Source organism: Molossus molossus, unplaced genomic scaffold (genome assembly GCF_014108415.1).
Source record: "Molossus molossus isolate mMolMol1 unplaced genomic scaffold, mMolMol1.p scaffold_m16_p_17, whole genome shotgun sequence".
NCBI classification, from domain to species: Eukaryota; Metazoa; Chordata; class Mammalia; order Chiroptera; family Molossidae; genus Molossus; species Molossus molossus.
The window spans coordinates 29,009,573-29,033,630 of record NW_023425352.1 but is presented as its reverse complement, the minus strand read 5'-3'; the positions used below and the strand labels follow the sequence as shown (position 1 = coordinate 29,033,630).

The window sequence follows — 24,058 nt, the reverse complement described above, 5'->3', positions numbered from 1 at the left end:
GAAAGTTTTGGCATCGTCCCTTTGCAGAAGAGCTTTGCTCTGCTGAGGAGGAGGAGGAGGAGAAATTTGAGCTGAATATATTTTTGGTTGGTACAACTTGTGAGCACTCTGTTTGATAGCAGGGTTGTTTGAATGGCCTATTTCATAACTACACATAGCTTTCCCAAATAAATGGTGTCTGTAGAATGTTCAGGTTAATACATGAGTCCACTGCTCAAAAGTGTTTGTGCTTAGAGCGACTGAGCCTTCTTTCTTAATAAGTCATCCTGGCATTTTGTCAACAAGTTAATTTGCTTTTCTAAGAAACTAGATTAATACTTCCTGTGCTTTTTGCTATTCGCAGATCTACAATGCAGTGAGAAGGGGAGAAGAAACAGAAGATACAATTGGATCTCTTCTCCATTTCTTCACAAAGCTTCCAGCCTCTGAGACAGCCCATGAAAGGATTAACATTGGTCCCTGCTTGAGGCAGTGTGTCCGAGACACCGTCTGTGAGTACCGTGCTACCCTCCAGAGGACTTCCATATCTCAGTACATCACTGGCTCGCTCCTAGAAGCAACCACATCTTTAGGAGCAAGAAGTGGCCTTCTCAGTACTTTTGGAGGATCTACTGGACGAATGATGCTAAAAGGTATGTCTGAAAATTTACTTTTAACTTTTCATCTTTAGGTATAATCTAAGTTAACAATTATACCTCTCCTGATGAAAAATTGCGTTCACTTATCAGCAACTTTAAATAAAGGTAGCTGCTTTAAGAGCATATAAAAAGTCGGTACTTTACCAAAGTCACTTAAGGTGTAAACATTCCAAATAATAAGCATTAAGATTTTGATATTATTTTTTCAAAAGAAATAAATAGCTGAAAAGCTATTTTTAATTTTTTTTTTATTATTCAAACAGGTGATTTCTCATGGTAGTCCATGACAAATGTCAATTACTATGATAAGATGCTCATAAACAAGTATGGTCATAGTGAAAACAGTGGTTGGGAACAGAATTAAATATACAGGTTGGGGCAAAAGTAGGTTTATAGCTGAGAGTACACAAAACAGAGTTTATTCTCTTATTATTGTTTATTAAGTACTATATTATTTTCCATACAAACAAACTGTAAACCTACTTTTGCACACCCTGTAGTTCTCCTTCCTACACAGAATCAGTAGGTTCATATTGACTGGAAAAGCTAAAGGCCATCTTCCAATGACTTCCATCTTAAAAGATAAGATAGTTAGGCATTCTACTGAAAAATGAAAGTCAATGGAAAATGGGGTCCCTCCACATCAGAACTTCTCAGTTGCTTCCCACGAGTAGCAGGCAGGCAGGTCAGAAATGTCAGTGCACCAAGAACCTTGGAGATTTGCGCACTGCACAGCTGTCACAACCTGCTTGGCAGCCTTCCCTGGCAGGAAGCTTCCAACCAGACTAGGACCACATAGAGCAGCATTGCACTGACTGCGGGCTGCCAGGAACTCAGTCCGACATCCAGCCATTTCTCTCAAGAAGAACAACTCTTGTCCCTCCACAGCAAGTCCCAGACCCATGACTAGCAGGCCGGTGGCCTTTTTCCTTGATCTTCAGCCTCCCCCACACCACCCTACAAACACCCTGAGCAGGCTGAGAAGAATACACCTCCCTGTGTACCATGTGGGTGCCATGTTGGTTTGTTTTCTGGAGTTACCTTAACTTTTATGGATTGGTTAGAAACGATGAGTGAACAAAACAAAAGACATGGAAACACTAATTCATAAGACTGAAGGGCAAAACTTAGTTTCATATATTTTTTATTCATTTATCGTATGTGTTTTTGAGCCCCTACTAGGTGTTAGGTGCTAGGTGCGGAACAAAACATAGTTCCTGCCTTCATGGAGCTTATAGTCCCTTGATGGTAAGCAGTTCCACACACAGGGTTAAAGATTTCTCTACTCTGATGTGGCTCCCGGTGACCACCAAGCTCACACTCTCCATCAGTACTCTTCCTGGGGAGTTGGGCTGAGATTGGCATATGGAGCTGGCATTGCTTCAGTGCTTGTGTTGATGTGAGGACCTCATCCTGTGAGTTAACCATCTGTGCTTATGAGATACCCACTCTGTGCCCAGCAGTGTGTAGGGGTTGTGGGAGATCCTAATGAAGTGCAAGTCAGTTTACTTGCCTTATGTTTTTTATGATCCTGATGAGGAGGCCAGATTTGCCTGAGTCGGGTATTCAGAGAATAGTATGAGACTGCAGAGAGCTAAGTGCCAAAGAGTGTGGAAGTAGTTCTGAATATTCAAAGAGTTTGGAGGGGCAGTTAATATTCCATGTGACAAAAGGCTAGGCCCAGAACTCGAGGCCTCAGACAAAAGAAAGTCACTAAAAGCCATTTGTCTTTTTCTTCATTAATTGCAAAGGGACACATCTCCAAGACCAAGGCAAGGCTGCCTCCAGTCTTACATAGGCCTTTGGGGTGGAAAGAAAGGAGGCTGCTGGTTAGTGTATCTGTTGCCCTGATAGTAACTTGATCTCAGTTGCTGTTTGCATTTCCCTGTTCAGATCAGAACTTCATAGATCAGCAGTCCCATCTCTGCGACTCACTGGACCCTCTGCTAATGTGTTACCTCTAAATTGGTGTTTTATGCAGAGGTTGGGAGATCCTTTAACTTTGGTTTTGCAGTTCTATCATGGTTTCTGATATCCCTCCATAAGTAGCTTCTGCTGAATAATACAGTTAGCTGGTTGGCTTCTGTTCCAGGCCTATTTCTTTCTGTACCTCTAGCTTGTTCTCTTGGAAACCTTTTTTAACTTCAATGCCCCTACCATGGGTTTTCAGAGTCTGTTATGTGCCATAGTGAAACATATGTTTCTTCAACATGCAGTGGAAGAAAATGCATCAAAAATTATATGGGTGGTTGAAGTCATGGAGTATTTATAGACTCTATAGGTTCAGCATATTGACTAGTTGGGTCTTAAACTATGTTGTCCATATACTCTTGCAGGGGGTCTGGACAACATGCTGGCTGCTGTGACTTGGTTGTCTGCTTCCTTCATTGTTCACTGTGTGTCTCTGGCACTGACTTGAACAACAGCTTTCAGCTGTTTATCACTAATGAAAATCGATGGGAAGTGTGTAACACACACTCAGTCCCCAGGCTATAAATGGCGTAGCCTAGCAGTCCAATTCTCTGGAGCTATGGGAACTTAGAACACTGTCCTGGAGAACAGTATTAAATACTGTGATTTGGTTCACAGACTCTGGTTCTCAAAAGCCTTTTTAACATGTAACACAGTTGAAATCTACACACTTCCCATGGAATAAAGAAAAAAATACATTTTTAGAATACCAAGCATCAGCCTCTAAGAAAAAGCAGTACAAATGAGTTAAAGATATTTATCGTTGAATGGAAATAATCTTAACTAAGATGATTACAAAGTTAAATTTCAACTTTTATGGAGATTTTTAAAAAGAACTTTGGGCCATTTCATAGATTTTAGATGTTGGCACCCGTCATTCTTTGGTTATGGTTAATTACATATAGAAAGTCATACTTATGTGAAAGAATCAGGAAATTATCCCTGTAACATTTTTTTTCTTTCTTTCGTCATGTTCTTTTTTTAAATGACAGGCTTATAAATGGAATGAAGAAGGGAAGAGGGGGGCAGGGCACGGTTTAAAATTTTTTTCCCAGAGGGAAAGGGTAAGGAACAAGGTGAAAAAAAAATGGCCTCTTCCGTGAGAGAGCTCATGTTTGAAGTAAATTAAATGGAGTTTGGAAAGGTGGATAAAAAGGAGGGGAAAAGACAAATAGTGGATGATTCCATTTATATGAGGTACTCAGAATAGTCAAAATTATAGAATCAAAGGAAAAAAGTGGTTGCCATGGTATGGTGAGGGAGGGGGAATGAGGAGTGCATGTTTAATGAGTACAGAATTTCCATTTTCAAGATGAAAAGTTCTGAAGATGGATGGTGGTGATGGTTGTACAACAATATGAAAGTACTTAATACCACTAAACTGTAAAAACAGTTAAGATACTAAATTTTATGTTGTATGTATTTTAGCACACACAAAAATAATCAGAAATTTTATAAAGGAGGAGGAACATGTTATGTAGGTATTTGGCCCCAGATCTATTAACATGTTAGGGGAACCAAGATTGTGAAAAAGAAATATGAAGACAGATAGCTTTTCATGTGACCTCAAGGTGTCTCAAGTCAACGTGTCTTCTGGAAGTGGTTATGATTACAAGATGGGGTTTAGAGCAGCCTGCAGTAGGTGAGAAAAGGAGAAGGAAAGGTCCAAATGTTCGTTATTCACAAGGCATTCACAAGTCAAGAATTGATAACTCAAGGATTGATTGGCTAGAGTCCTTCAGCTTTGCAGGTTGATGACAGTCAATAGGATTCTTCTGCTAACTCTTCAACATCTCCATGAGTTTGCACACCTCCAGTGGTACCCGTGGCTCCAGAAAGACAACCAACAATCAGTACACAGCATTCCTGGTTTTATACCTTCAGGACCACCAAGGATGGTCTGTCTACTAAGTTCAAAGTTTGCCAAATAATGAAAAACATTTTCTGATATGAAGCATTGATCAGCAAGGGTTGTGTCCTTAATGATGCGGGTGTGCTTTCTCAAAATGGAAAATGGAGAGTGCACACCACTCTGGCAGGGACTTCCACTAGTTTAATACAATTAAGGTCTTTCTATTTTCTGTCTGGATCTCCTTCTCCCCATTAGCCAATGCTAGACTCTTAGGACCCACACTGTATAGCAGTGGCAGTCAAAGAATTAATTATTTAAGTAGTCAGGAAGAGATTTTCTAAATCTATTACCTGTTTTTGTTTCTTTGGGTTTTTTCCCCCAATGTACTACCTACTGAAAATTACAAAAGCAAGATAAATCCAAAAGAGAGAGAAAGGAGTGAGATACTTGATAGCAATGTAAAGCACTATGATGGCAAAATTAGAAAAATCAGTAGTGGTAAGGAAGACGATTCTCAATATAAGATAGCTAAGTGTTTTTAAATGTGCACATTGTACCAGTCAATATAATAAATTTAGTACATTAAACTCTATTTTTTCTTCTCAAATTGTTGCTAAGTAAGTTTGTAAATTAAAGGATTAAACATTTATATATAACCAGGACAGAGCTTAGTTTACCCATATTTAAATTATGTACAAGAAAAGAAAATTCCACTTCTCATTTTAAGCAGTTTGAGGATGTATATGTGTGGGCATAGAATAGCTATATTAGCCCTGGCCAGTTTGGCTCAGCAGTTGGAGCATCGGCCTGCGGACCAGAGAGTCCCGGGTTTGGTTCCTGCTAGGGCATGTACAAAAAAAAAAAAAAGAATAGCTATATTAAAGTTATTGGTCTTATATGGACTGTAAGTAAAATATTAATATGAAAACAAAAGTACCCTACATATTTAATATTCTTATTTAAAAACAGGGAATATTTTGTTTCTGATAGAAAGATCTACCTTGGACAGTGTGGTTCAGCTAGTTGCATCGAGAGGTGGTGGGTTCAATGCTCAGTCAGGGCACATGCCTAGGTTGCAGGTTTGATTCCTGGTTGGGGTGCATACAAAGGGCAGCTGGTCGATGTTTCTCTTTATTTCTCTCTCTCTCTCTAAAATCAATTGAAAAATAAAAATTAAAAAGAAAAAGAAATATATAAAAAATGTTTTAACTTATTTTCTTTTACCTCAATAAGTATATTTTGTGTCTTTTTCTAAAATTAATACCACTGAGTATAAAAACAATGTCATAATTGGAATATATGCACACATTTGAACTATGTGACTGTACATCATAAATAATTTAGTTTATAAAGACTATAAAGTAGTTTATAAAGTCTTAGTTGACTTCCTCATAATCAAAAAAATCACCCTTTACATGCCTACATGGCAGGGAAAGGCATATGCATAGTTCTAATTCCAAGATTTAAGTTTATTTAAAGAAATTCTCTGACTTGTTAGTTTTGTGACCTTGAAAATATTTTCTTGATGGTTAAAAGTATGTGTTAATGTAATTTGGGGTATGTTTCTGTACCAGTTAATCAACTAAAAAGTATTCATTTACTGCCTGCTATGGCTTAGTGCTATGTCACCTCTCAGAAGAATGCAAAAGATCACATCTGGAAGTCTTCAACTTGTAAAATAATATTTCTCACCCCAGAGAAAATGTAATGCTTGGTTTCAAGTCTACTGAGGTAGTCCTTGCTACCACCAAGAGGTTCATAAAGTGCTAGGCTATTCAGTTGATGGTGGAGACTATAGCCCATGAGTCCAGGAAGCTTGGTGGGCACAGGACAAAAGCCTTGAGACCACAGGTGGTCAGGTATCATCCAGGAATGTGTCTCCATGCCCAGGTGTGACTTAAGAGTGACTCCATGCCCAGTTGTGACTCCACACCCCTACTTATAACAGGGGAGCATCTCTAAAACATAGGTAGGGAGCAAGGTCACCTACCTCAAATATGACTGGGGACATGATTTTTCTAAAGTCAAAACAATTATGTATATTTGCAGGGGGTAGGGGGGTGGGGAGGAGGTCAAGCAGAGGAATTACATTTTTCTAAAAAATTTTTTCTAGATGACATCCCCATTTCTGTTATCTATGAATTTTAAACTCATTCATTTGAAAATTAGTCATGGGGGGGGGGGGGTTAGAGTTGGATAGAATTATAGCAATGCTTGTGAACATTTTTTTAGTTCTTGCTGGGTGCCAGGATTGCTCTGAGTGCTTTGCATGTGTGATTTCATTGAAAACCATTCAGTGGTCCAATGAGGGAGATACTCTTTACTAATGAGGAAACTAGGCCCAGAGACATTACAAAACTTGCCCAAGGGTACACAGGGAGTCAGTGATAGAGTCAGTACTTAAAGCCAAGCAGCCTATTGAGTACTTACTCAGCATATAAAGGGCAATATACCGTGTCCTTTATCTGAATGATTTTATTTAGTCTTTATTGTGGGTTGACTTGTGTCCCCTGAAAGAGATATGAAGTCCTAACCCAGTACCTATGAATATGACCTTATTTGGAAATAAGATCTTTACAGATGTAATCAATTTAAGGTGAAATCATTTTCAGTTGGAGTGGGTCCTAAACCCAGTGACTGGCTTTCCTTATTGGAAGAAGAGAAGAGACATAGAGACAGAGCCCCATTTCAGTGTACACTGTGTGACAGTAGAGGCAGAGATTGGGGTGTCACAGCTGCAGCCAAGGAATGTCAGGGACTGCCGGCCACCACCAGAAGCTAGGAAGAGGCAAGGAAAGATTCTAACCAGAGTCTTAGAGAGAACATGGCCTTGCCAGCACATTGATTTTCAACTTCTAGCCTCTAGAACTGTGAGAGAATAAAATTATGCTGTTTTACATCATCCCAGTAGTGGTCATTTGTTACAGTAACACTAGGAAACTAAGACAGTCATTTTGACAGTCCTATGAGAAAGAAATTATTAGCACCAGGAAACTAAAGCTCAGAGAGGTTAAGTGACCCACCCAAGGTCACACAGCTAGTGTGTGCAGCCAACTAGACCAAGCTTCTCCAAGGCTTGTGATCACAGCTATGATGAGACATGTTTGCAGCTCTCCAGTGGCACTGTCCATTTCTGCCTTGTTTTAGTTGTTTTGGGGGTTTTCTATTCCCAGGGTCGAAGTGCTCATCCTCCTCTCTCACACACAATTTGCCTGGCACAGGACGAGGCACAGAAGAGAAAGTCTACAAACCTCGGTGGAGTCAAAAGGCAGGTGTGTTCACAGAATGAGGAACATGTGATCCTTGCTCTTTGCTAACACTTAATTGAGATAATTTTAGAACCAAAGAAATAAAACACTGATTTGCGCTATAGATTCTACTCATATGAAACTCAAACAAAATGAAAATGCAGATACATTCAGGAAGTTTCCAAGCTGGCACAGATGCCAATTTTCTGTGTATCAAATGCTGTTCAGCACCAGAACCCTGGAATATTTTTGGCATTATCTCTACAGCCTTCCTTCCTCCTTGTCTGAAATTCTCTCCCCTCTTTCCCAGGCACCTGCTGCCTCTGGGGATCCACAGATTCCCCCCCCCCTCACTGTACTAGCCCATCTGTCCTCTCGCTGCCCCATGAAAATGTAATCTGTTCTCTCTGCAGTGGATCCCAGCAGGCAGGACTTTGTGAAAAGAGTGACTCGATGGGTTAGAATAGAGAGCTGGAGCGTTGACTGATGAGGGAAGCTCCCTGGGGAGGGCTGGGACAGATGGAGGAGCTGGTGGGAACTGGCAGAGGGAAGGGGCACCCAAGTGCAAAGGCATTAGACAGGAAAGGGCACGACGTGTTCAAGAAATGGCTGGCCTGGCCCTGGCCAGTTTGGCTCAGCGGTTAGAGCGTCGGCCTGCGGTCCGGAGAGACCCGGGTTCGGTTCCCGCTAAGGGCACGTACTTCGGTTGCAGTTTGTCCCCGGCCCTGGTTGGTCGAGCGGGTGGCAGCCACTCGATGTGTCCCTTCACATCTATGTTTCTCTCTCTCTCTCCCTTCCTCTCTCTCCCTCCCACTCTATCTGTACAAAAAAATGGAAAAATATCCTCGGGTGAGGATAAAAAAAAAAAAAGAAATGGCTGGCCTGGACAAAGCTTGGGGAGTACAGAGGGTAAATAGGGAGGCATGGGGTGAGGGGAAAAAAATAGGTCTTCAGGGGATGTATTTTATGAAAAAGAGCTTGGATTTTACCATGTAAGAAATGACAGACACTAAAGGGTTCTAAGGAAGGGTGTGATTTGATCAGATTGGGTTTTTAGAGAGATTTATCTCGCTACAGCATGGGGTAAGGCCTCGCAGTATCATTCTTAGCCCACCTGCATCAGAATTAAACCATCATGAGTGTCCAAAATTTTATCTTTTAAAAATCATTTCAAATCCTTCCAATGTATTGTTAATGGTTAACAATTATTAATAGGATCCTTGGATCCTCTACCCATCTTCCCTTCCCTACCATCACTCCAAGAAAGCAAGAAGTTAAGGGTTTGTTAAATCCTGATTGAATTCAGAAGGGTGATTGATAAGGACAGAACCCCAAAACAGTCAGTTGGGGTTCCCATATTTGAGGTGGTCATAAAAATGTCAAGTTCTAGAACAAAACTAAAAATATATAACTTGCAGTAATTGGGAGAATGGGCCAAATTCCTCATCTTTCATCGAAGCAACTGAGTATGTTCTTCTTTAAGGGGAAGGGTATATATAAAGAAGTAGAGATGTAAGCCTTTTCTAGAGTAAGGAGATTACTGCCAAAAAATAGACGCGAAAACGGTTCCTCCAAGAGAGGCCTTTTACTTGGCGTCTTCTACCCATCTAGACTGTTTCAATGTTAATTTCCATATGCACATACTACATGTATAATGTTTTAAAAGAAGCATTTGGAGCTGATTTGAAGACTCCTGTTTTTTAGCCCCTTGTTCCCAATACTAGTGTTGGCAGCAGCCATACTGAAGGCTGTCTGGGGCTCACAGTCCAATGAGAAGGGAGACAGACAGAGAAGGACCAGAGCCTTTGTTGCAGTAAGTTAGGAAAAGGGGCTCAGAATGAATAAGACGAGTGTTATTTGGGCTTTCTTTGTCCTGTTAGGACTGTCAGCCTCTGTTGCTTCATGGTTAAAAGAAATTAAACGTGAGCCTTATTCTGCCTTCAGTTTGAGCCCTTCTTCTTCTTCTTTTTTTTTAAATTCTCACCCACGTATACGTTTTTTGTTGATTTTAGAGAGAGGAAGGGAGAGGGAAAGACATTGATTGGTTGCCTTCTGTATGCACTCCCACAGGGAGTCGAACCCTCAACCTTTCTACCATCTGAGGATGCTTCTGCCAACTGAGCCACACCGGCGGGGGCTGATATGTGTTTAATAAATGTTATGACAATGAAGGTGATGCTGAGGAGGATGGTAGTGGTAATCCTAATTGCTGCCACTTTTCACTAGCACCTTGACATGCCAGCCCTCCACTGTTCTTCATTTAGATGCTCTGCTCTTAGCTCAGTCGTAGATGCTCACAAGAAGGAACATTACCCTCCAGGCTTCCCTGGCTGTGGGCCCAGAGCAGTAGCATCTTATGGGACACTTGAAAAGAGGTATGTAGAGGCTGGGGGCCACCTCAATGTAAAATCTTTAGCTAGATTTTCCTCAGCACCCATACAGCAAGCCACTTACTCATTCATTTATTCACTTAAGTATTTGTTGAGCATTTACTGTGTTCCAAGCGTTATGCTGGGCCCTGAGGATAAAGTGGTGAATAAGATGTAGTCTTAACTTTCAAGGAATTCACCTACTGGTGGAGGAAATGGACAGATACACATGCAATTTTAGGGTGGTATAAATGTTATAGTCGAAATAAGCACAGGATGTAGGGGCTCAGAGGGCCTGGAGAGACATGAACTAAGTAGAGGAAAGGAGCCCTCACCTGTATGAAAAACAGCTTTTGTTATTTCTCCCTCATTCTCTGCTGATGTCATCTTTCTTCCTTCCAGAGTAGAGAAGATGCTAAGTACTTATTTCTAGGATTGGGAGCCATATCTAAAAATCTTTAATTGGTACAGAATTTAGTGTTTAAGTTCAAATTTGTACATTTTTTAGAAGCTGCATTACTCATCACAATAAAACTAAAGGAGGTTTTTCAGTACATGTAACTAATCCTTTTGATTAGTTTCCAAATTGTTTATTCTTCCAAAGAATAAGAACTCATTTAAATGAGCTATGAACATTCTTGTCCATGGGAACATTTATAGAATATAAGGGAACATGCTTATAATTTATTTATAATAACATGTGAGTCAGTAGCAAATATTTAAGAGGAAAAAAGAGATCTCAAGATGTTGTGACTCATTATTTAAACTTCTGTTGAAATTATGTTCTAAAACCAAGAAATCATTTAGAAATTAGTGGTACAGTTCAAGTAGTAAGAGGACATTTTTAAGAGTGTTTTGTTTTTAATGGACTAAATTCTAACAGAAGATATTTGGCCATCTTCAGGAAAGTTTAAAATGTTTTGCCAGCTAGTAGTACATAAATTTGGTATTTTGAATCTTTTAACTCTGTATTTCATTATGACAACAAACTGTTTTAAAATAATGTTATTCTAGTCTGGCTAGTGTGGCTCAGTTGTTGAGCGTCGACCCATGCACCAAGAGGTCACTGGTTCGATTCCTGGTCAGGACACGTGCCCAGGTTGTGGGCCCAATCCCCAGTGGGGGCCATGCAGGAGGCGGCCGGTCGATGTTCTCTCTCATCAATGTTTCTATCTCTCTCTGTCTCTCACTTCCTCTTTCTCTCTCAAATCAATAAAGGAAAAAAAAAAGTTTTTTTAATGTTATTCTATGATGTTAATCCTAGAAGTGATTCCATGAAGGCCTAAACAGATGTGTGACCTGAGGCTTTCCCTATAAATTTCAGTCACCAGAAACACCCTTGGTAGCAATGGAGGGTATTTTACCCCTGTTATACCCAGAATCACATTTCTGCAGATTCATCTGAAATCCATTTTAGATGTCGTTGTGAATGATCTGGAAACATGGAGGGGAACTAAGAGTGCAAAACATTTCAGAGACCCTAGCAACTCACAAGGTCTAGAGCTATAGACTGACAAGTCTAGAACCAAAACCTTTAACTGGGGTGGATCAGCTAGTAGGGGCAAAGCCAGCATTACATCCCAAGCCTGTTCGATGAACAAATCCAAGTTCTTAACTAGTAGGAACTCTGCAGTATTACCGTCCACTCCGGTCTCAGCCTCTGTGTACGTGTACACTCAAACAAGCATGTATGTGCATACATGTATAAGTACAATATGACACCCCCAAATCAAACACACATCCATCTGACTTTGAAACTGATCATTTTCCTATATACCTGCTGCCTTCTTGACATCTGAGGACTTCAAGAATATCTCAAGCATTAATACGGGCACCTGTGAGGGTAAATGGAGGGGGTCTTGCCATCTACAGCTGAATAATCATAGCACAGAAGCAACCACATGGGAGCAAGACTCCTGTTAGTAATGGACCAAGCAAATGTACTCTTCTCCACAAAAATAAAATAAAATAAAGCCATATAGTACCTGGAAAATGGAAGGGCTCAGAAGGTATTTGTTGAGTAAATGAATGCATAAATGCACACGTGCACAGAACTCCAGACTACCGCACAGTTACCAGTATTAGAACCAGGAAGGAACATTTGAAGCTATCAAATTTAATCTGTGAGCATCACCAACATCAAAAGTTAATTTACCAGAGTGACTATTTTTTAAACATTATTAACAAAACTTATTTGGGCTGCTCCCAGCCCTACCCAGTGTGTGACTAAAAACAGATGGTAGACGACAGACCATCTGAGAGCCACATGAACCACATTTCAACCCTTGATCTTCATTGGTCTCAAGAGTGAAAATTCTACCCAGGACAGAGGTACTAACTGGCCTACGGTGAGTCAGACAGCCATGGAATTTTTTCTCTCTGGTCTGTTTCTATGGTTGATCAATGTGCCCATATACCCCTGGTCCAGTTGGCAAGTGGTCCTGAGGGTCTTATCTCTGCAAAGTGGTCTCACACTGTTGTTGAGGAAAGAGAAAAGGAAAAAAGGGTGGGAGGTGGCCTCAGTCTCTGCATTGGCCCTATTTTGGAGGGTCTGGAGTCTTTTTCCTGAGCAAAGAGGACACCTCCACTCTCCAGCCCTCAAGCCAGGAGAGGAGTCCCCATTTCCTTTATATCTTTGGGTGTCTTCTTCCCTCTGGTTATCATACCCGAGCGTACCAAGAAGAGGTCACACTGGTGGTGGAAATTCACTTACTTAACAAATATTTATTAAATACCTACACTGCCAGCAACCAAAAATAGAAGAGACATTGTCTCTACCTGTGGGGAGCATAAAAGGCCAGTAGGAAATTAAGTAATTACAAAAACAAATGACTAATTATAACAATGATACATGCTTCAAGGAAGAGGGATATGGCTGTGTGAGACCCTCTAAAAGTGGGATTTGGCCCAGGCAGAAAAGAACTTCCCTGAGTCATTGATGTTTCAGCTGGGAACTAAGGGACCAATATATATTAACTAAGAGATATTAACTAAAAGAACTTTGTGATTGGCAACATGTTCTAGACAGAAGTAGTTGTATGTGCAAAGGCCCCGTGGCAGAAAGGAGAATGGCAAGTTTGATGTTTGGGTAGAGAGTAGGGAGATAGAGATTCACCAGTAAAATCTAGAGAAGTCCAAATGACAAAGGTGGACAGCTTTTTGGTGCTCACTCTGTACCAAGCATCGTGGCAAGTGTTTTTTGAAGTCTCATATACTTTTTAAATGTCATTCTTTTTTTTTATTTTTTTATTTTTTATCCTCACCCAAGGATATTTTTCCATTTTTTATACAGATAGAGTGGGAGGGAGAGAGAGGAAAAGAGAGAGTGAGAAACATCGACATGAAGGGACACATCGAGTGGCTGCCACCCGCACGACCAACCAGGGCCGGGGACAAACTGCAACCGAAGTACGTGCCCTTAGCGGGAACCGAACCCGGGTCTCTCCGGACCGCAGGCCGACGCTCTAACCGCTGAGCCAAACCGGCCAGGGCATAAATGTCATTCTTATATATGAAAAAACTAAGGCACATAAAGGCAAAAAAAAAAAAAAAAAAAGCCTTTGTCTGCATCCCTAGAAGTGGGAAGCCATCAGAGGGTTTTAAGTAGTAATGGCACAACACGATTTATGTTTCAAAAGGATGATTCTGAAAAAATAAACTAGGGATGCCCCCCCATGCACAGCCCCTTCCAGTCTCCTTTGTACCCCAAATAAAAATGTTTACATTTAAAACTTTCATGGATATCTGATAAATGATTATTCCATGATAGAGACCCAGATAGAATTAGCTGAAGTTGTTCTGAGGAAGTGAGAAAAGGAGGAATGGCCTGGTCACCCAGGTCTCTGCTATCTGAGAACCGTATTCCACAGTTTTAGAAGAGACTTGTGGTATGGACTATAGAGCGGGATTGAAGACACTCTACTTTTAGGCCCAGGGCAACTGTTAATGCAAACTCACTGAGTACTATGAGTCTAGCAATGTCATACTTATACCAGGGGAGCAGAAACTTGTTCATGGGCCAAATCCAGGTCAGGGGAGTGTTTCTTTGACAGCTGCAGTATTTTTTTAAATTAGGAAGTTTTACATTAAAATGTAGATTTCTGCCCTGGCCAGTTGCTCAGTGGTTAGAGTGTCGGCCCACAGAGAGTCCCGGGTTTGGTTCCCGCTAAGGGCACGTACCTCGGTTGCAGTTTGTCCCCGGCCCAGTTGGGGTTGTGTGGGTGGTGACCACTCGATGTGTCTCTCTCACATTGCTGTCTCTCTCTCTCTCTTCCTCCCGCTCTGTCTGAAGATAAATGAAAAAAAAAGATTTCTGACTTCTCTGGCAACCTTGGGCCACCATCCTCCTTTGGTCCTATGCGCTGGCCCTGACCCATGTACCACCTGTAGATAAACACACCAGCTCTCTATTCCTGGTTTGTATTCTGAGGTTCACACATGATACCGAGAATTTAAGATTTAGGAGTCTGGGCTGGAAGTGGAGAAGGGATCTGAACACACAGAGGTCCTCTCTGAACCACATTCTGGTTGGGGGGTCTGTTCCAGGCAGGAGAAGCCTGTGAGATAAGGTGTCAGGGTGGGAATGAGTGCCTGGGAAACAGTGAGGAAATGTTCTCAGCCACCATTCATCGTGGAGTCAGTGAAGCCTACTGTTAATTTAGCAGTTGTGGTTACAATTTGGAGAGAACAAGGTGAAATTCAGACCTAAAGCACTAGAGAGCTATCGCAGGCTTAAGCAGGTTGAATTTTAGGACTGTCAGACCAACTGCAGCACGTTAGGGTCAAGAACCTGGAGGTGGAGATACCCTCTGTAGGAAGGAAAGTGATAATTACAAATCGGAATGATTACTGCTAGTTTAAAATGGAGTGCTCAAAATAAAGGGCTGGAAGCCAACGTGAGCCAATTTAGTTTTTGTTGGCACAGGGTAGTGGCTACAGGAAAAAGACTAGTCTTAAAATTTTAGTTCCACCGGGAGAAAAATGAAATGTAGTAAAAATTACAGTTGGTTCAGAATGGAGGCATTTTTACTATGACACAGCACCATTGTGAAAATCTCCAAACTCATGCCAAGGGGTAGATGCTGCTCAACTTCTCCCAGAGTCAGGGCATAGAGTGCTCTTGGCGCACTTGGCTTGGCCACAGGGGCTGGGAGCAGGGCCTCCTTGGGCCTCTATAAAGCATAGATCTTGCCCAAATGTGGAAAACCTTTAGGGATGTGAAACCATTAGGGATCCGTAGCCCTGATTTGAACCAAGCAGAATAAACAAACCCCTGCCCAAATTGGAACTTGCTGGATGCCTTTCAGAGTTATCCAAGGGGAAAAGGCTGGAGGCCTCAAGGGTCTTCGAGTAGGTTCATGTCTTGTTTTAGCTGCTTCTCTGTAGTCTGATGAGACTGCATGTGTTTGTTCTTTGTCTTTTTTTCAAGTCTCTTAACATTTCTGTCACAAACCACTCTGAACCTGTAACATAGGCAGTACTTTTTCTTCTGCTAATGGGATATTAAAGCCCAAGTTAAATCTGCTGGAAGTGTGTTACATATTCAGAAACTGGGTTGGAAAGGCTCCAGAGAGCATTCACATTTTCCATACACAGGGTCTTGGTAAGTTCCCAACCTTCATTTCTATTTTCAATATCCTTTGTCACTCTTTCCGGTCTAATAGTTTAGTTATATGCATGTCTATGCATAGCACAGCGTAACTTTCTGTCTCTCTCCTCATAACAGTTAAGTGGCATGTTTATTTTTTATCCCATTTAAAAAAATAGGGAAGCAGATTCATAGAGCATTTTGAATGTTCGTTCATTCACTAAGTAGTCAACTTAGTGTCTCCTGTAGGCTGGGCATGGTGAGTCACTCTTTGGGGACAGTGGAAGGGGTGGATTAAAAAAGAATAAACAATTCCCCTAACTCTCTGATGTTCACAATCTATTACAAGGTGGAGATGGATATAGAGATAGGAAACCAAGATACAGTGCAGCTAAGAACAAGCCCCAGATGGCCACAAATCCAGAGGTCACAGAAGCATAATTTGAACTCATCTATAGCTAAACTTGAGCTCTTACACTGTCTCTCATCTACCACTAGGAAATATAATGCAGCACAATATGGGAAACATTTACTGAGTGTCAGCCATGGCTTTGTTCTAGCTGGGATGAGAATAATGAAAAAAAGCACTGTTCTTAATCTCTAGGAGTTGGTGATTTAGTTGACAGAGAAACTGACATGTGAACATGTGGTTACACTATTCATGTACAAGGGCATGAGGCAAAGATTAGTGACTAAGAGTGTGGCTTTGGTGACAGACAGTCCTGAATCCCACATCTACCGGGCACAAACTGTGTGACTCAGGGCAGATGACTTAACTCCTCTGTTCCTAAATTTCATCATCTTGTCAGTAAAAAGGGGACAGTGCAGATACCTGCCTTAGAAAATTATAATGGAATAAAAATTAATCTAATGATTATAAAGTGATTAGCACAATGTTCAAAAGCAACAAAAAACAAATAAAACAAAACAAACAAAAGGTAGCTATGGATCAAAGAAGACATTCCAGAAAGAACAAAAGCTTAGCTGAAGGATGGTTCTGGGAGGGGGGCTAGCAAGATGTCAGCTTCAGCAGGAGGGTGGGAACATGGAGGGGACTGTGGGAAATGGCACTGGGTCAGGCGAACTGGTCTGGAGGCTGTCTGGAGTTGCCGCTGGACCCTGGGTCAAGGCAAACCTCAGGAGGACAGCAGCTCTTCTTGGCTCTTTACTTCAGAGCTCACTTCTCCCATCCACACACACTCCTTCCCACGATTTCAAGCCGCGTCAGGCACAGACCACCTCACCTGCTGGAAGGTCTCTCTTGTCTCCCGAGCTAGCTCAGTTGGATAATGCACAGCAAATGCCTTCTTCTCCTTCTCTAGCCAGCCATGAGAAAGTTGGAATTTTACTAATGCACAAAAGAAAAAGAAAGAACGGATAGAAGGAAGGGAGGGAAGGAAAAAGGGATAGAAGCAGGGAAATGAATAAGGGAAGGGGAAGAAAGGGCATAGAGGTATGCTGAAACAGACATGTGTGACAAAGCACAGACTTACTACTCCATTTATCAAAAGTGGGTCACACATCAGCCTCACCAGTGGTCTATTTGTAGGACTTCCTGTTCTTCTCTTCTTTGCTTCTGCCTTGAACGTCTGGACTTAGATTAAACCAGCTCTCTGAAAAACAGTCTGCTGACCAGGCTGTGGTCACGTCCCTCCTAGAACCTTCTGACCTCTCCTCAGAGGGCCCCAGGTCTTGGATCCTCTCCCCCTAAACCCCAGGTTGTGTCACATTTTTTTGTATTCATCGGTCTCTTCATTTGTTCCTTAGGTGATAGCTTCTGAGCCCTTCTCTCTGCAGGCCCTCTGCCAGGTCTTGGCAATAGCAACATAAGCTGTAGGAGATCTGACTCTGGAAACAGCACCACAAAGGACCCAGAGCACCTTTGTATCATGTATTCAGTTCCCAGAGGTGGCTGCTTAGTGCTTAATTTGGGCATAAATCCCAGTGATTTTGTGTTTTAAAAAGATCATTCTTGTACATTTGTCACTTTGGACTTGACAAAAAGCCTGCATTGCTTTTTTTGTTTTTGTTTTTGTTTTCTTTGGTTAATCCTCACCCAAGGATATTTTTCCATTGATTTTTAGATAGAGTGGAAGGGAGGGAGAGAGAGAGAAACATCAAAGTGAAAGAGACACATCTATTGGTTGCCTCCTGCATGACTTTGACTGGGGCCGGAGATCAAACCTGTAGCCCAGGTACATACCCTTGGCCAGGAATCAAACCTGAGACCCTTTGGTCTGCCAGCCGACGTATCAACCGCTGAGCAAACCCAGCCAGGACAAGCCTGCATTGCTTTAAAAGTATTGTTAAGACGAACTTTTTCTACTGCTCAGTTTAGTACAAATTAATGAGGAACTATATGCGAAGTGTCCCAAGGCATAATAACATAACTTTAATTTATGCTTCTATGTTGAATATACAATTTTCAAAGAGCCATTCTGCGGGACCTCAGATTTGATTATTCAGTATCTCTGAACCTTAGTTTTCTGTATCCACAGAGTGAAAGACAATAAGCTTGCCTATAAATCTGTAGAGGCATTTAGTTTGTTGCCTTTGTTGACTGTAAGCCTTTATATAAATGTAAGCTGCTGCTGCTACTGTTGTTAATAATTGTGATGATAAATAATGACTGTGACACCCTGGCCAGTTTGGCTCAGCGGTTAGAGCATTGGCCTGTGGTCCAGAGAGACCTGGGTTCAGTTCCTGCTAAGGGCACGTGCCTTGGTTGCGGTTTGTCCCCGGCCCTGGTTGGGTCGTGCGGGTGGCAGCCACTCGATGTGTCCTTTCACATGGATATTTCTCTCTCTCTCTCTCTCTCTTATTCTCTGTCCCTCCCACTTTATCTGAACAAAAAATGGAGAAGTGAGAATAAAAAAATAAATAAATAATGACTGTGGTTGTGGACCTGGGTGTGGGTTTGTGAAACCAGTGGGCTCATTCTCTGCTATATCTGGTTGCTTCTTTCCCGGTGGCCACCCTGTCAGCCGTGAAACTCCTTCAAAGCAGTGCCTCTCAGATGGTACGGTGTACCTGAGTCTCCTGGGGATCTTGTTGAAATGCATATTTGGATGTACTAGGTCCTGGTTGGGGATTGAGAGTGAATTTTTAGGGGATATCCAGATGATGGTATAGTTGCTGCTTCAAGACTCTAGATTAGCCCTGGCCAGTTTGGCTCAGCGGTTGGAGTGTCAGTCTGCAGTCCAGAGAGACCCGGGTTCCGTTCCCGCTAGGGGCGCGTACCTCGGTTGCAGTTTGTCCCCGGCCCTGGTTGGGTCGTGCGGGTGGCAGCCACTTGATGTGTCCCTTTCATGTCAATGTTTCTCTCTCTCTCTCCCTCTCCCTCTCCCTTCCTCCCTCCATTCCTCCCTCCCACTCTACCTGAACAAAAAATGGAAAATGTCCTCTGTTGAGAATAAAAAAAAAGACTAGATTATCTCTACAAGCCTCCTCAAAGGACCGTTCTGTGTCTCATGGCTTCTGTGTCATCCACCTTTGCCTGAGGACGGCTAATCATCCTCTGAAGGCCAAGAGCTTCCATACCAGGTGGCCTGCTCAAACTCATTGCTGCCACACAAGGGAGGCAGCTTTTTATGTTCCTCTGCATGTTTGTTCCCCTCTACATTAGGTCTAATGCTCAGCTCTGAACGTATCTTTGAAGCTTGCTGTGGTCAGTTCACCCAGCCTCCTTGAATCAGTCTTTGAACCCCAGGGCACTGATCTGAGCCAGTTAAGTTCACAGAAAACTAACTTCTACACTCAAATGCACTTTCCCAGTTTCTGAGAGCTACGTGCAGCTCAATCCATGCAAGCAATAGAAACAACCACAGTAATTTCTGTTATTGAGTCAGGAACTGCATGCAATAACCTCTTCTAAATGCTTTACCAACACCAACCATCTTGCAATAGAAACAGCAGACCTGAAAGGCCCAACCTGAGACCTCACAAATTGGAATCTGCATTATTTTAATAAGATTCCCACAGGTTAAAAAACAAAACAAAACTGGGTTCAAGTCCTAGCTATGCCATTCACTAATCTTTTAACCTAAATCTTTTTTCCCCTGCCTCTCATCTTCAATCTCTTGTTCTCATTCAGTTTCATGGTTGACTTAAAAAGATCCCAAGTCTCTTCCATTGATAAAAATGTTTGGGAGTTCCTTCTGTGCCCAAGAGTGGGTAACAAGTGTAAGACTCACTCAGTGGCCAGAGGGGAGTTCTGGTTTATGATCACTCCTTCAGAGACAACAGAGGCTAGCCAGTTGGGTTCCTTAAGGTGATGAGATTACAGAGAAATTAGATATGATCCACCAGCTGTCAGGGAATATAATCTCCTTGTATTATTTTTATTTATATCTGTAACTGTAGACAAAAAGGAAATCATCCTGAAAGAAATAACAGTCCAGTGAGTAATTGGGCTTTCAACAGCATGAAGGAGCCACATGTCTTATGTGTATTTATGACCTATTTCCCCCCTTTGCCAACTCTCATGTGCTTATTATGCGCTCCCAGTGCATATGACAGTCTGCCCAGAGTTCATGTGCAAACACACAGGCCTTCCATTAATGGCCCAGCCACTATACTGATTGTTTTATGCACACCTCATGTAATTCCCAAAACAACCTGGTGAGGTAGGATCATGATCCCCGTTTCAAAGATGAGAAGATTGAGCCTTAGAGGATATTAAGTGGGTGCCCCTGTTTTAAAAGGCATTTAGGGGACCTCCTGGTGATCCTACCCCCCTTCCAACTTCAGAGGTTAGCCAAAGTATTTATTCCAGCACATATATTTTACGTGTGAAGAGTTTAGGAAAATTAATTTTCCCCATCTTCTCATATTTTCAGTGATGTTTTGTACTCGTTCCAGCTGGGAGTTCAAGGGAAGATGGCCTGGTTTGTTCTGAGATATTAATTACAGGGTTAAGTCACTAGAGAATATCTGAGCAGGGATTTGAACTTGGTTGCATCCCTTGAGAGCCCGGACACCTGAGCACTCCTGCATTGCATCTGGAGCCCAGGGTTCCTCCTTCACCACCTCTAGTAGGAGGCACGTGAATGAAGGTGGCCAAGGCTCTTAAGCATGCAGCCCTGGTTTGCATGGGGAGAGCTGGCAGCCATCCAGCAACAGGCTTGCAGACATCAGGTGCTAGTCACCTTGAGCTGTCTGTGTCCAGCTGTGGGTCCAAGCACCTCCTTTGTCTTTGCTTCTCAGGTTTACTCAAAAGAGGCTAACCGCTGTTCTTCCAGATCCTGTGACTGTTTTATATCAAATCAGAGAGGAACTGACCTTAGGAAAGAACTGTGAGGTCTCTCCTGGATATGTAAAAACTATGTGTATTTTCTTTATACATTTTATTGGGCTGGCCTATATCTTTCTCCCACCTCCCACTGCCATCATGGACATCACCTTACAGGGCCAAATGGCCGTTTTAACCCCCAACATGTTAGCCTACAAATGGTTTTGTGAGGATTCCTCTTGGTCTGTCACAGCAGAGGACAGTCAGGAGGATTTTGCAGACATTATTGGAGTTGAGGGAAAGCAATAAGAATGGGCTGGAAGGGACCAATTCTTGAGACAACTGATGGATGAACTGAAGCAAACTCAAACCAGGACAGGGAGGAATAACAAATGTCTCCAAGATTGTGGGCCTGGGGAAAGAAAGGTGGTATATTAAAAGGAAGGGAAAGTTCAGATCCAGTTTGGATATCTTGACTTTGAGGTGCTAGATGTTCAAGTAGACCTCCCCAAAAGAAGCATCAGGGTTGGTTCTGAGTGAGAAGTTTGAATGGGAATTACACTTCTACAAGTCATCTGTTTAGAGCGATGGTTACAGCTTGAGATGAGCTTTCCTAGGAGGAGAGAGAGAGAAGCAGAGGCCTGAGACCTGTATAGTTCAAGCTGAGGGGCTGCAGAAGGCCCAGAAACCACTGCGATGGCTGGAGGGTTGAGGAAAGCCAGAGAGTGTGGTATCCTGAGAGAAGACTCAAGGAAGTTCCATAGTGTTGGGCTTAGAATTGTAGATTACCAGGCTCCCTCTACATAACAACTCTATAGTGATTTTAATATACTAAGTGAGAATGTCCTCAAATCTATTATTAGCTACTTTGGCATAGCAATTATTTTTCTGTTAAAGGTGAGTTTGACTTTGTAAGTAAAGATCTTCTACTTAACTCATCAAACAGTAGAAAAGCCATTAACTGCATAATTAAATACAGTTCCTGTGCAGCCTTGTCCGCTACTATATTAGGTACAGCACAGAGGTTGAATTCACATGGTAAAGTATTTAATGAGTACTTGACTTGAAATAGAATTTTGTGAACAGGTGGGACACTGAATACTATGACTTCCCAGGTTTGGGTCTCATTCTAGTCAAAAAGGGGAAAGGAACAGTTTTGAGTTTATACATAGATTAAACGGGGACTCAAGGTATAAGAAACGGTAAAGAGCATGGACTTTGGAGTTAAATCGTTCTGTCAGAATCCTGGTCTCACTACTTCCTACCTGTAAATATTTAGGCAAATTACTTAACCTCTCTGAGTTTCTTCAGCTACAAAATGGAATACTAATCGTACTTAGGCCACAGAATTGCTGGTAGGACCAAAGGAGATACTTAAATAAAATGTGAGCAAGTCATGCTATCAGTACCATTGTTATTGCCATTTATGGACAAAAAAAAAATTCCAGGTTCATATGTGTTTTTCTTATTAAATGACTTTGACCTACCCAAAATCTGGTACAGGTCATTTCTGCAATAATATGTTCTAAATCAGAAATAACATGCACCAGTTTTCTTTTAAGTCATACAGCTATTTTAATTGATACTCATATCGTCAAAGGTTGAAAATGTGATTATAATAACAAACAACAATAGAGTGCATGTTCAACGTGAATTTTTATTTTTTTCTTTAAAATAAACATAGTTTTTAAAAAATATTAGAGTGTTTTGTTTTGTTTTTATCCTCACCCGAGGACATTTTTCCATTTTTTTGTACAGATAGAGTGGGAGGGAGAGAGAGGAAGAGAGAGAGAGGGAAACATCGATGTGAAAGGGACACATCGAGTGGCTGCCACCCACACGACCAACCAGGGCCGAGGACAAACTGCAACCGAGGTACATGCCCTTAGCAGGAACCGAACCCGGGTCTCTCCGGACCACAGGCGGACGCTCTAACCGCTGAGCCAAACCGGCCAGGGCTAGAGTGTTTTTTATTTGAAGTCATGGTTACAGTCACATCCCAGTTTTCTGTCTGTTCTTGTCTAGGGTACTGATTCAAGTTATAGCTAGAATTGTGAATATACAGTAAGCGTCTGTTGGTTTTGTACAAAGCTCTTCTCAGTTAGCCTGTACTTAAACATGTAATGTAGTAATATGAAAATGAATATAGTTAAATGTGAAAATCAATCAAAGTAAAACATCCTATTAATAGAATAATGTATAATAACCACATGGTTGTATCAGAAGATGCAGAAAAAGCATTTGACAAAATCCAATACCTTTTTATGATAAAAACACTAAATAGGAATAAAAGGAAATGTCCCCAACCTAGTAAAGTGCATCTGTGAAAAATCCACTGCTAACATAATGCATCATGAGGGAAGACTAAAAACTTTCCATCCAAAATCAGAAACCAGACAGAGATACCCGGTCTCACCACTCCTCTTTAACATTTACTGAAGATTCTAGCCAGGGCAGTTAAGCAAGAGAAATAAATAAACGGTATCCAGATTAGAAAGGAAGATAATAGAAAACTCTCTATTATCATATAACATGATCTCATATATAGGAAATCCTAAGGAATCCACTAAAACACTATTAGAACTATGAAATGAGTTCAACAAGGTTTCAAAATACAAGCTCAGTCCTGTCCACTAGCCATGAATAACCCAAAGTGCAGTTAAGGAAACTATTCCATTAACTCTAGCATCAAAAAGAATAAAATACTTAGGAATAAATTTATGAAAGAAATGCAAGGCTTGTATACTAAGAACTGCAAACACTGTTGAAAGAAATTTTAGAAGACCTAAATAAATGGAAAGACATTCTGTGTTAATGGGTTAAAAGACTTAATATTGTTAAGATAACAGTACTTCCCAAAGCAATATACTAATTCAAAACAATCCCTGTCAAAATTCCAGCTGCTGTTTTTTTTTGTTTGTTTGTTTGTTTTACAGAAATTAACAAGCCTATTCCAAAATTCACATGGGCTTTCAAGGGATCCAGAAGTCAAAATAAAAAATAAATTAAAGAAGAATAAAGTTGGAGAATTCACATTTCCAGTTTCTAACTTACTACAAAACTACAATAATCCAAACTGTGGTACTGGCATAAAGGCAGACAAAGACCAGTGAAATTGAATAGAGAACCCAGGGGAAAAAAATTTTTTAATGAAGGTACCAAG

At 41.5% G+C, this 24,058-nt stretch overlaps 1 protein-coding gene across 1 annotated transcript in view; it reads left to right on the top strand.

Annotated features, from left to right (window-relative positions):
* The window catches only part of PLCE1 (phospholipase C epsilon 1), a 261,864-nt gene that overhangs the window by 96,664 nt on the left and 141,142 nt on the right, over window positions 1–24,058 (top strand). The window contains exon 2 of the mRNA XM_036265348.1: window positions 344–632. Within this exon, the coding sequence (XP_036121241.1) occupies window positions 344–632 (289 nt within the window). The remainder of the gene's footprint in view (window positions 1–343; window positions 633–24,058) is intronic.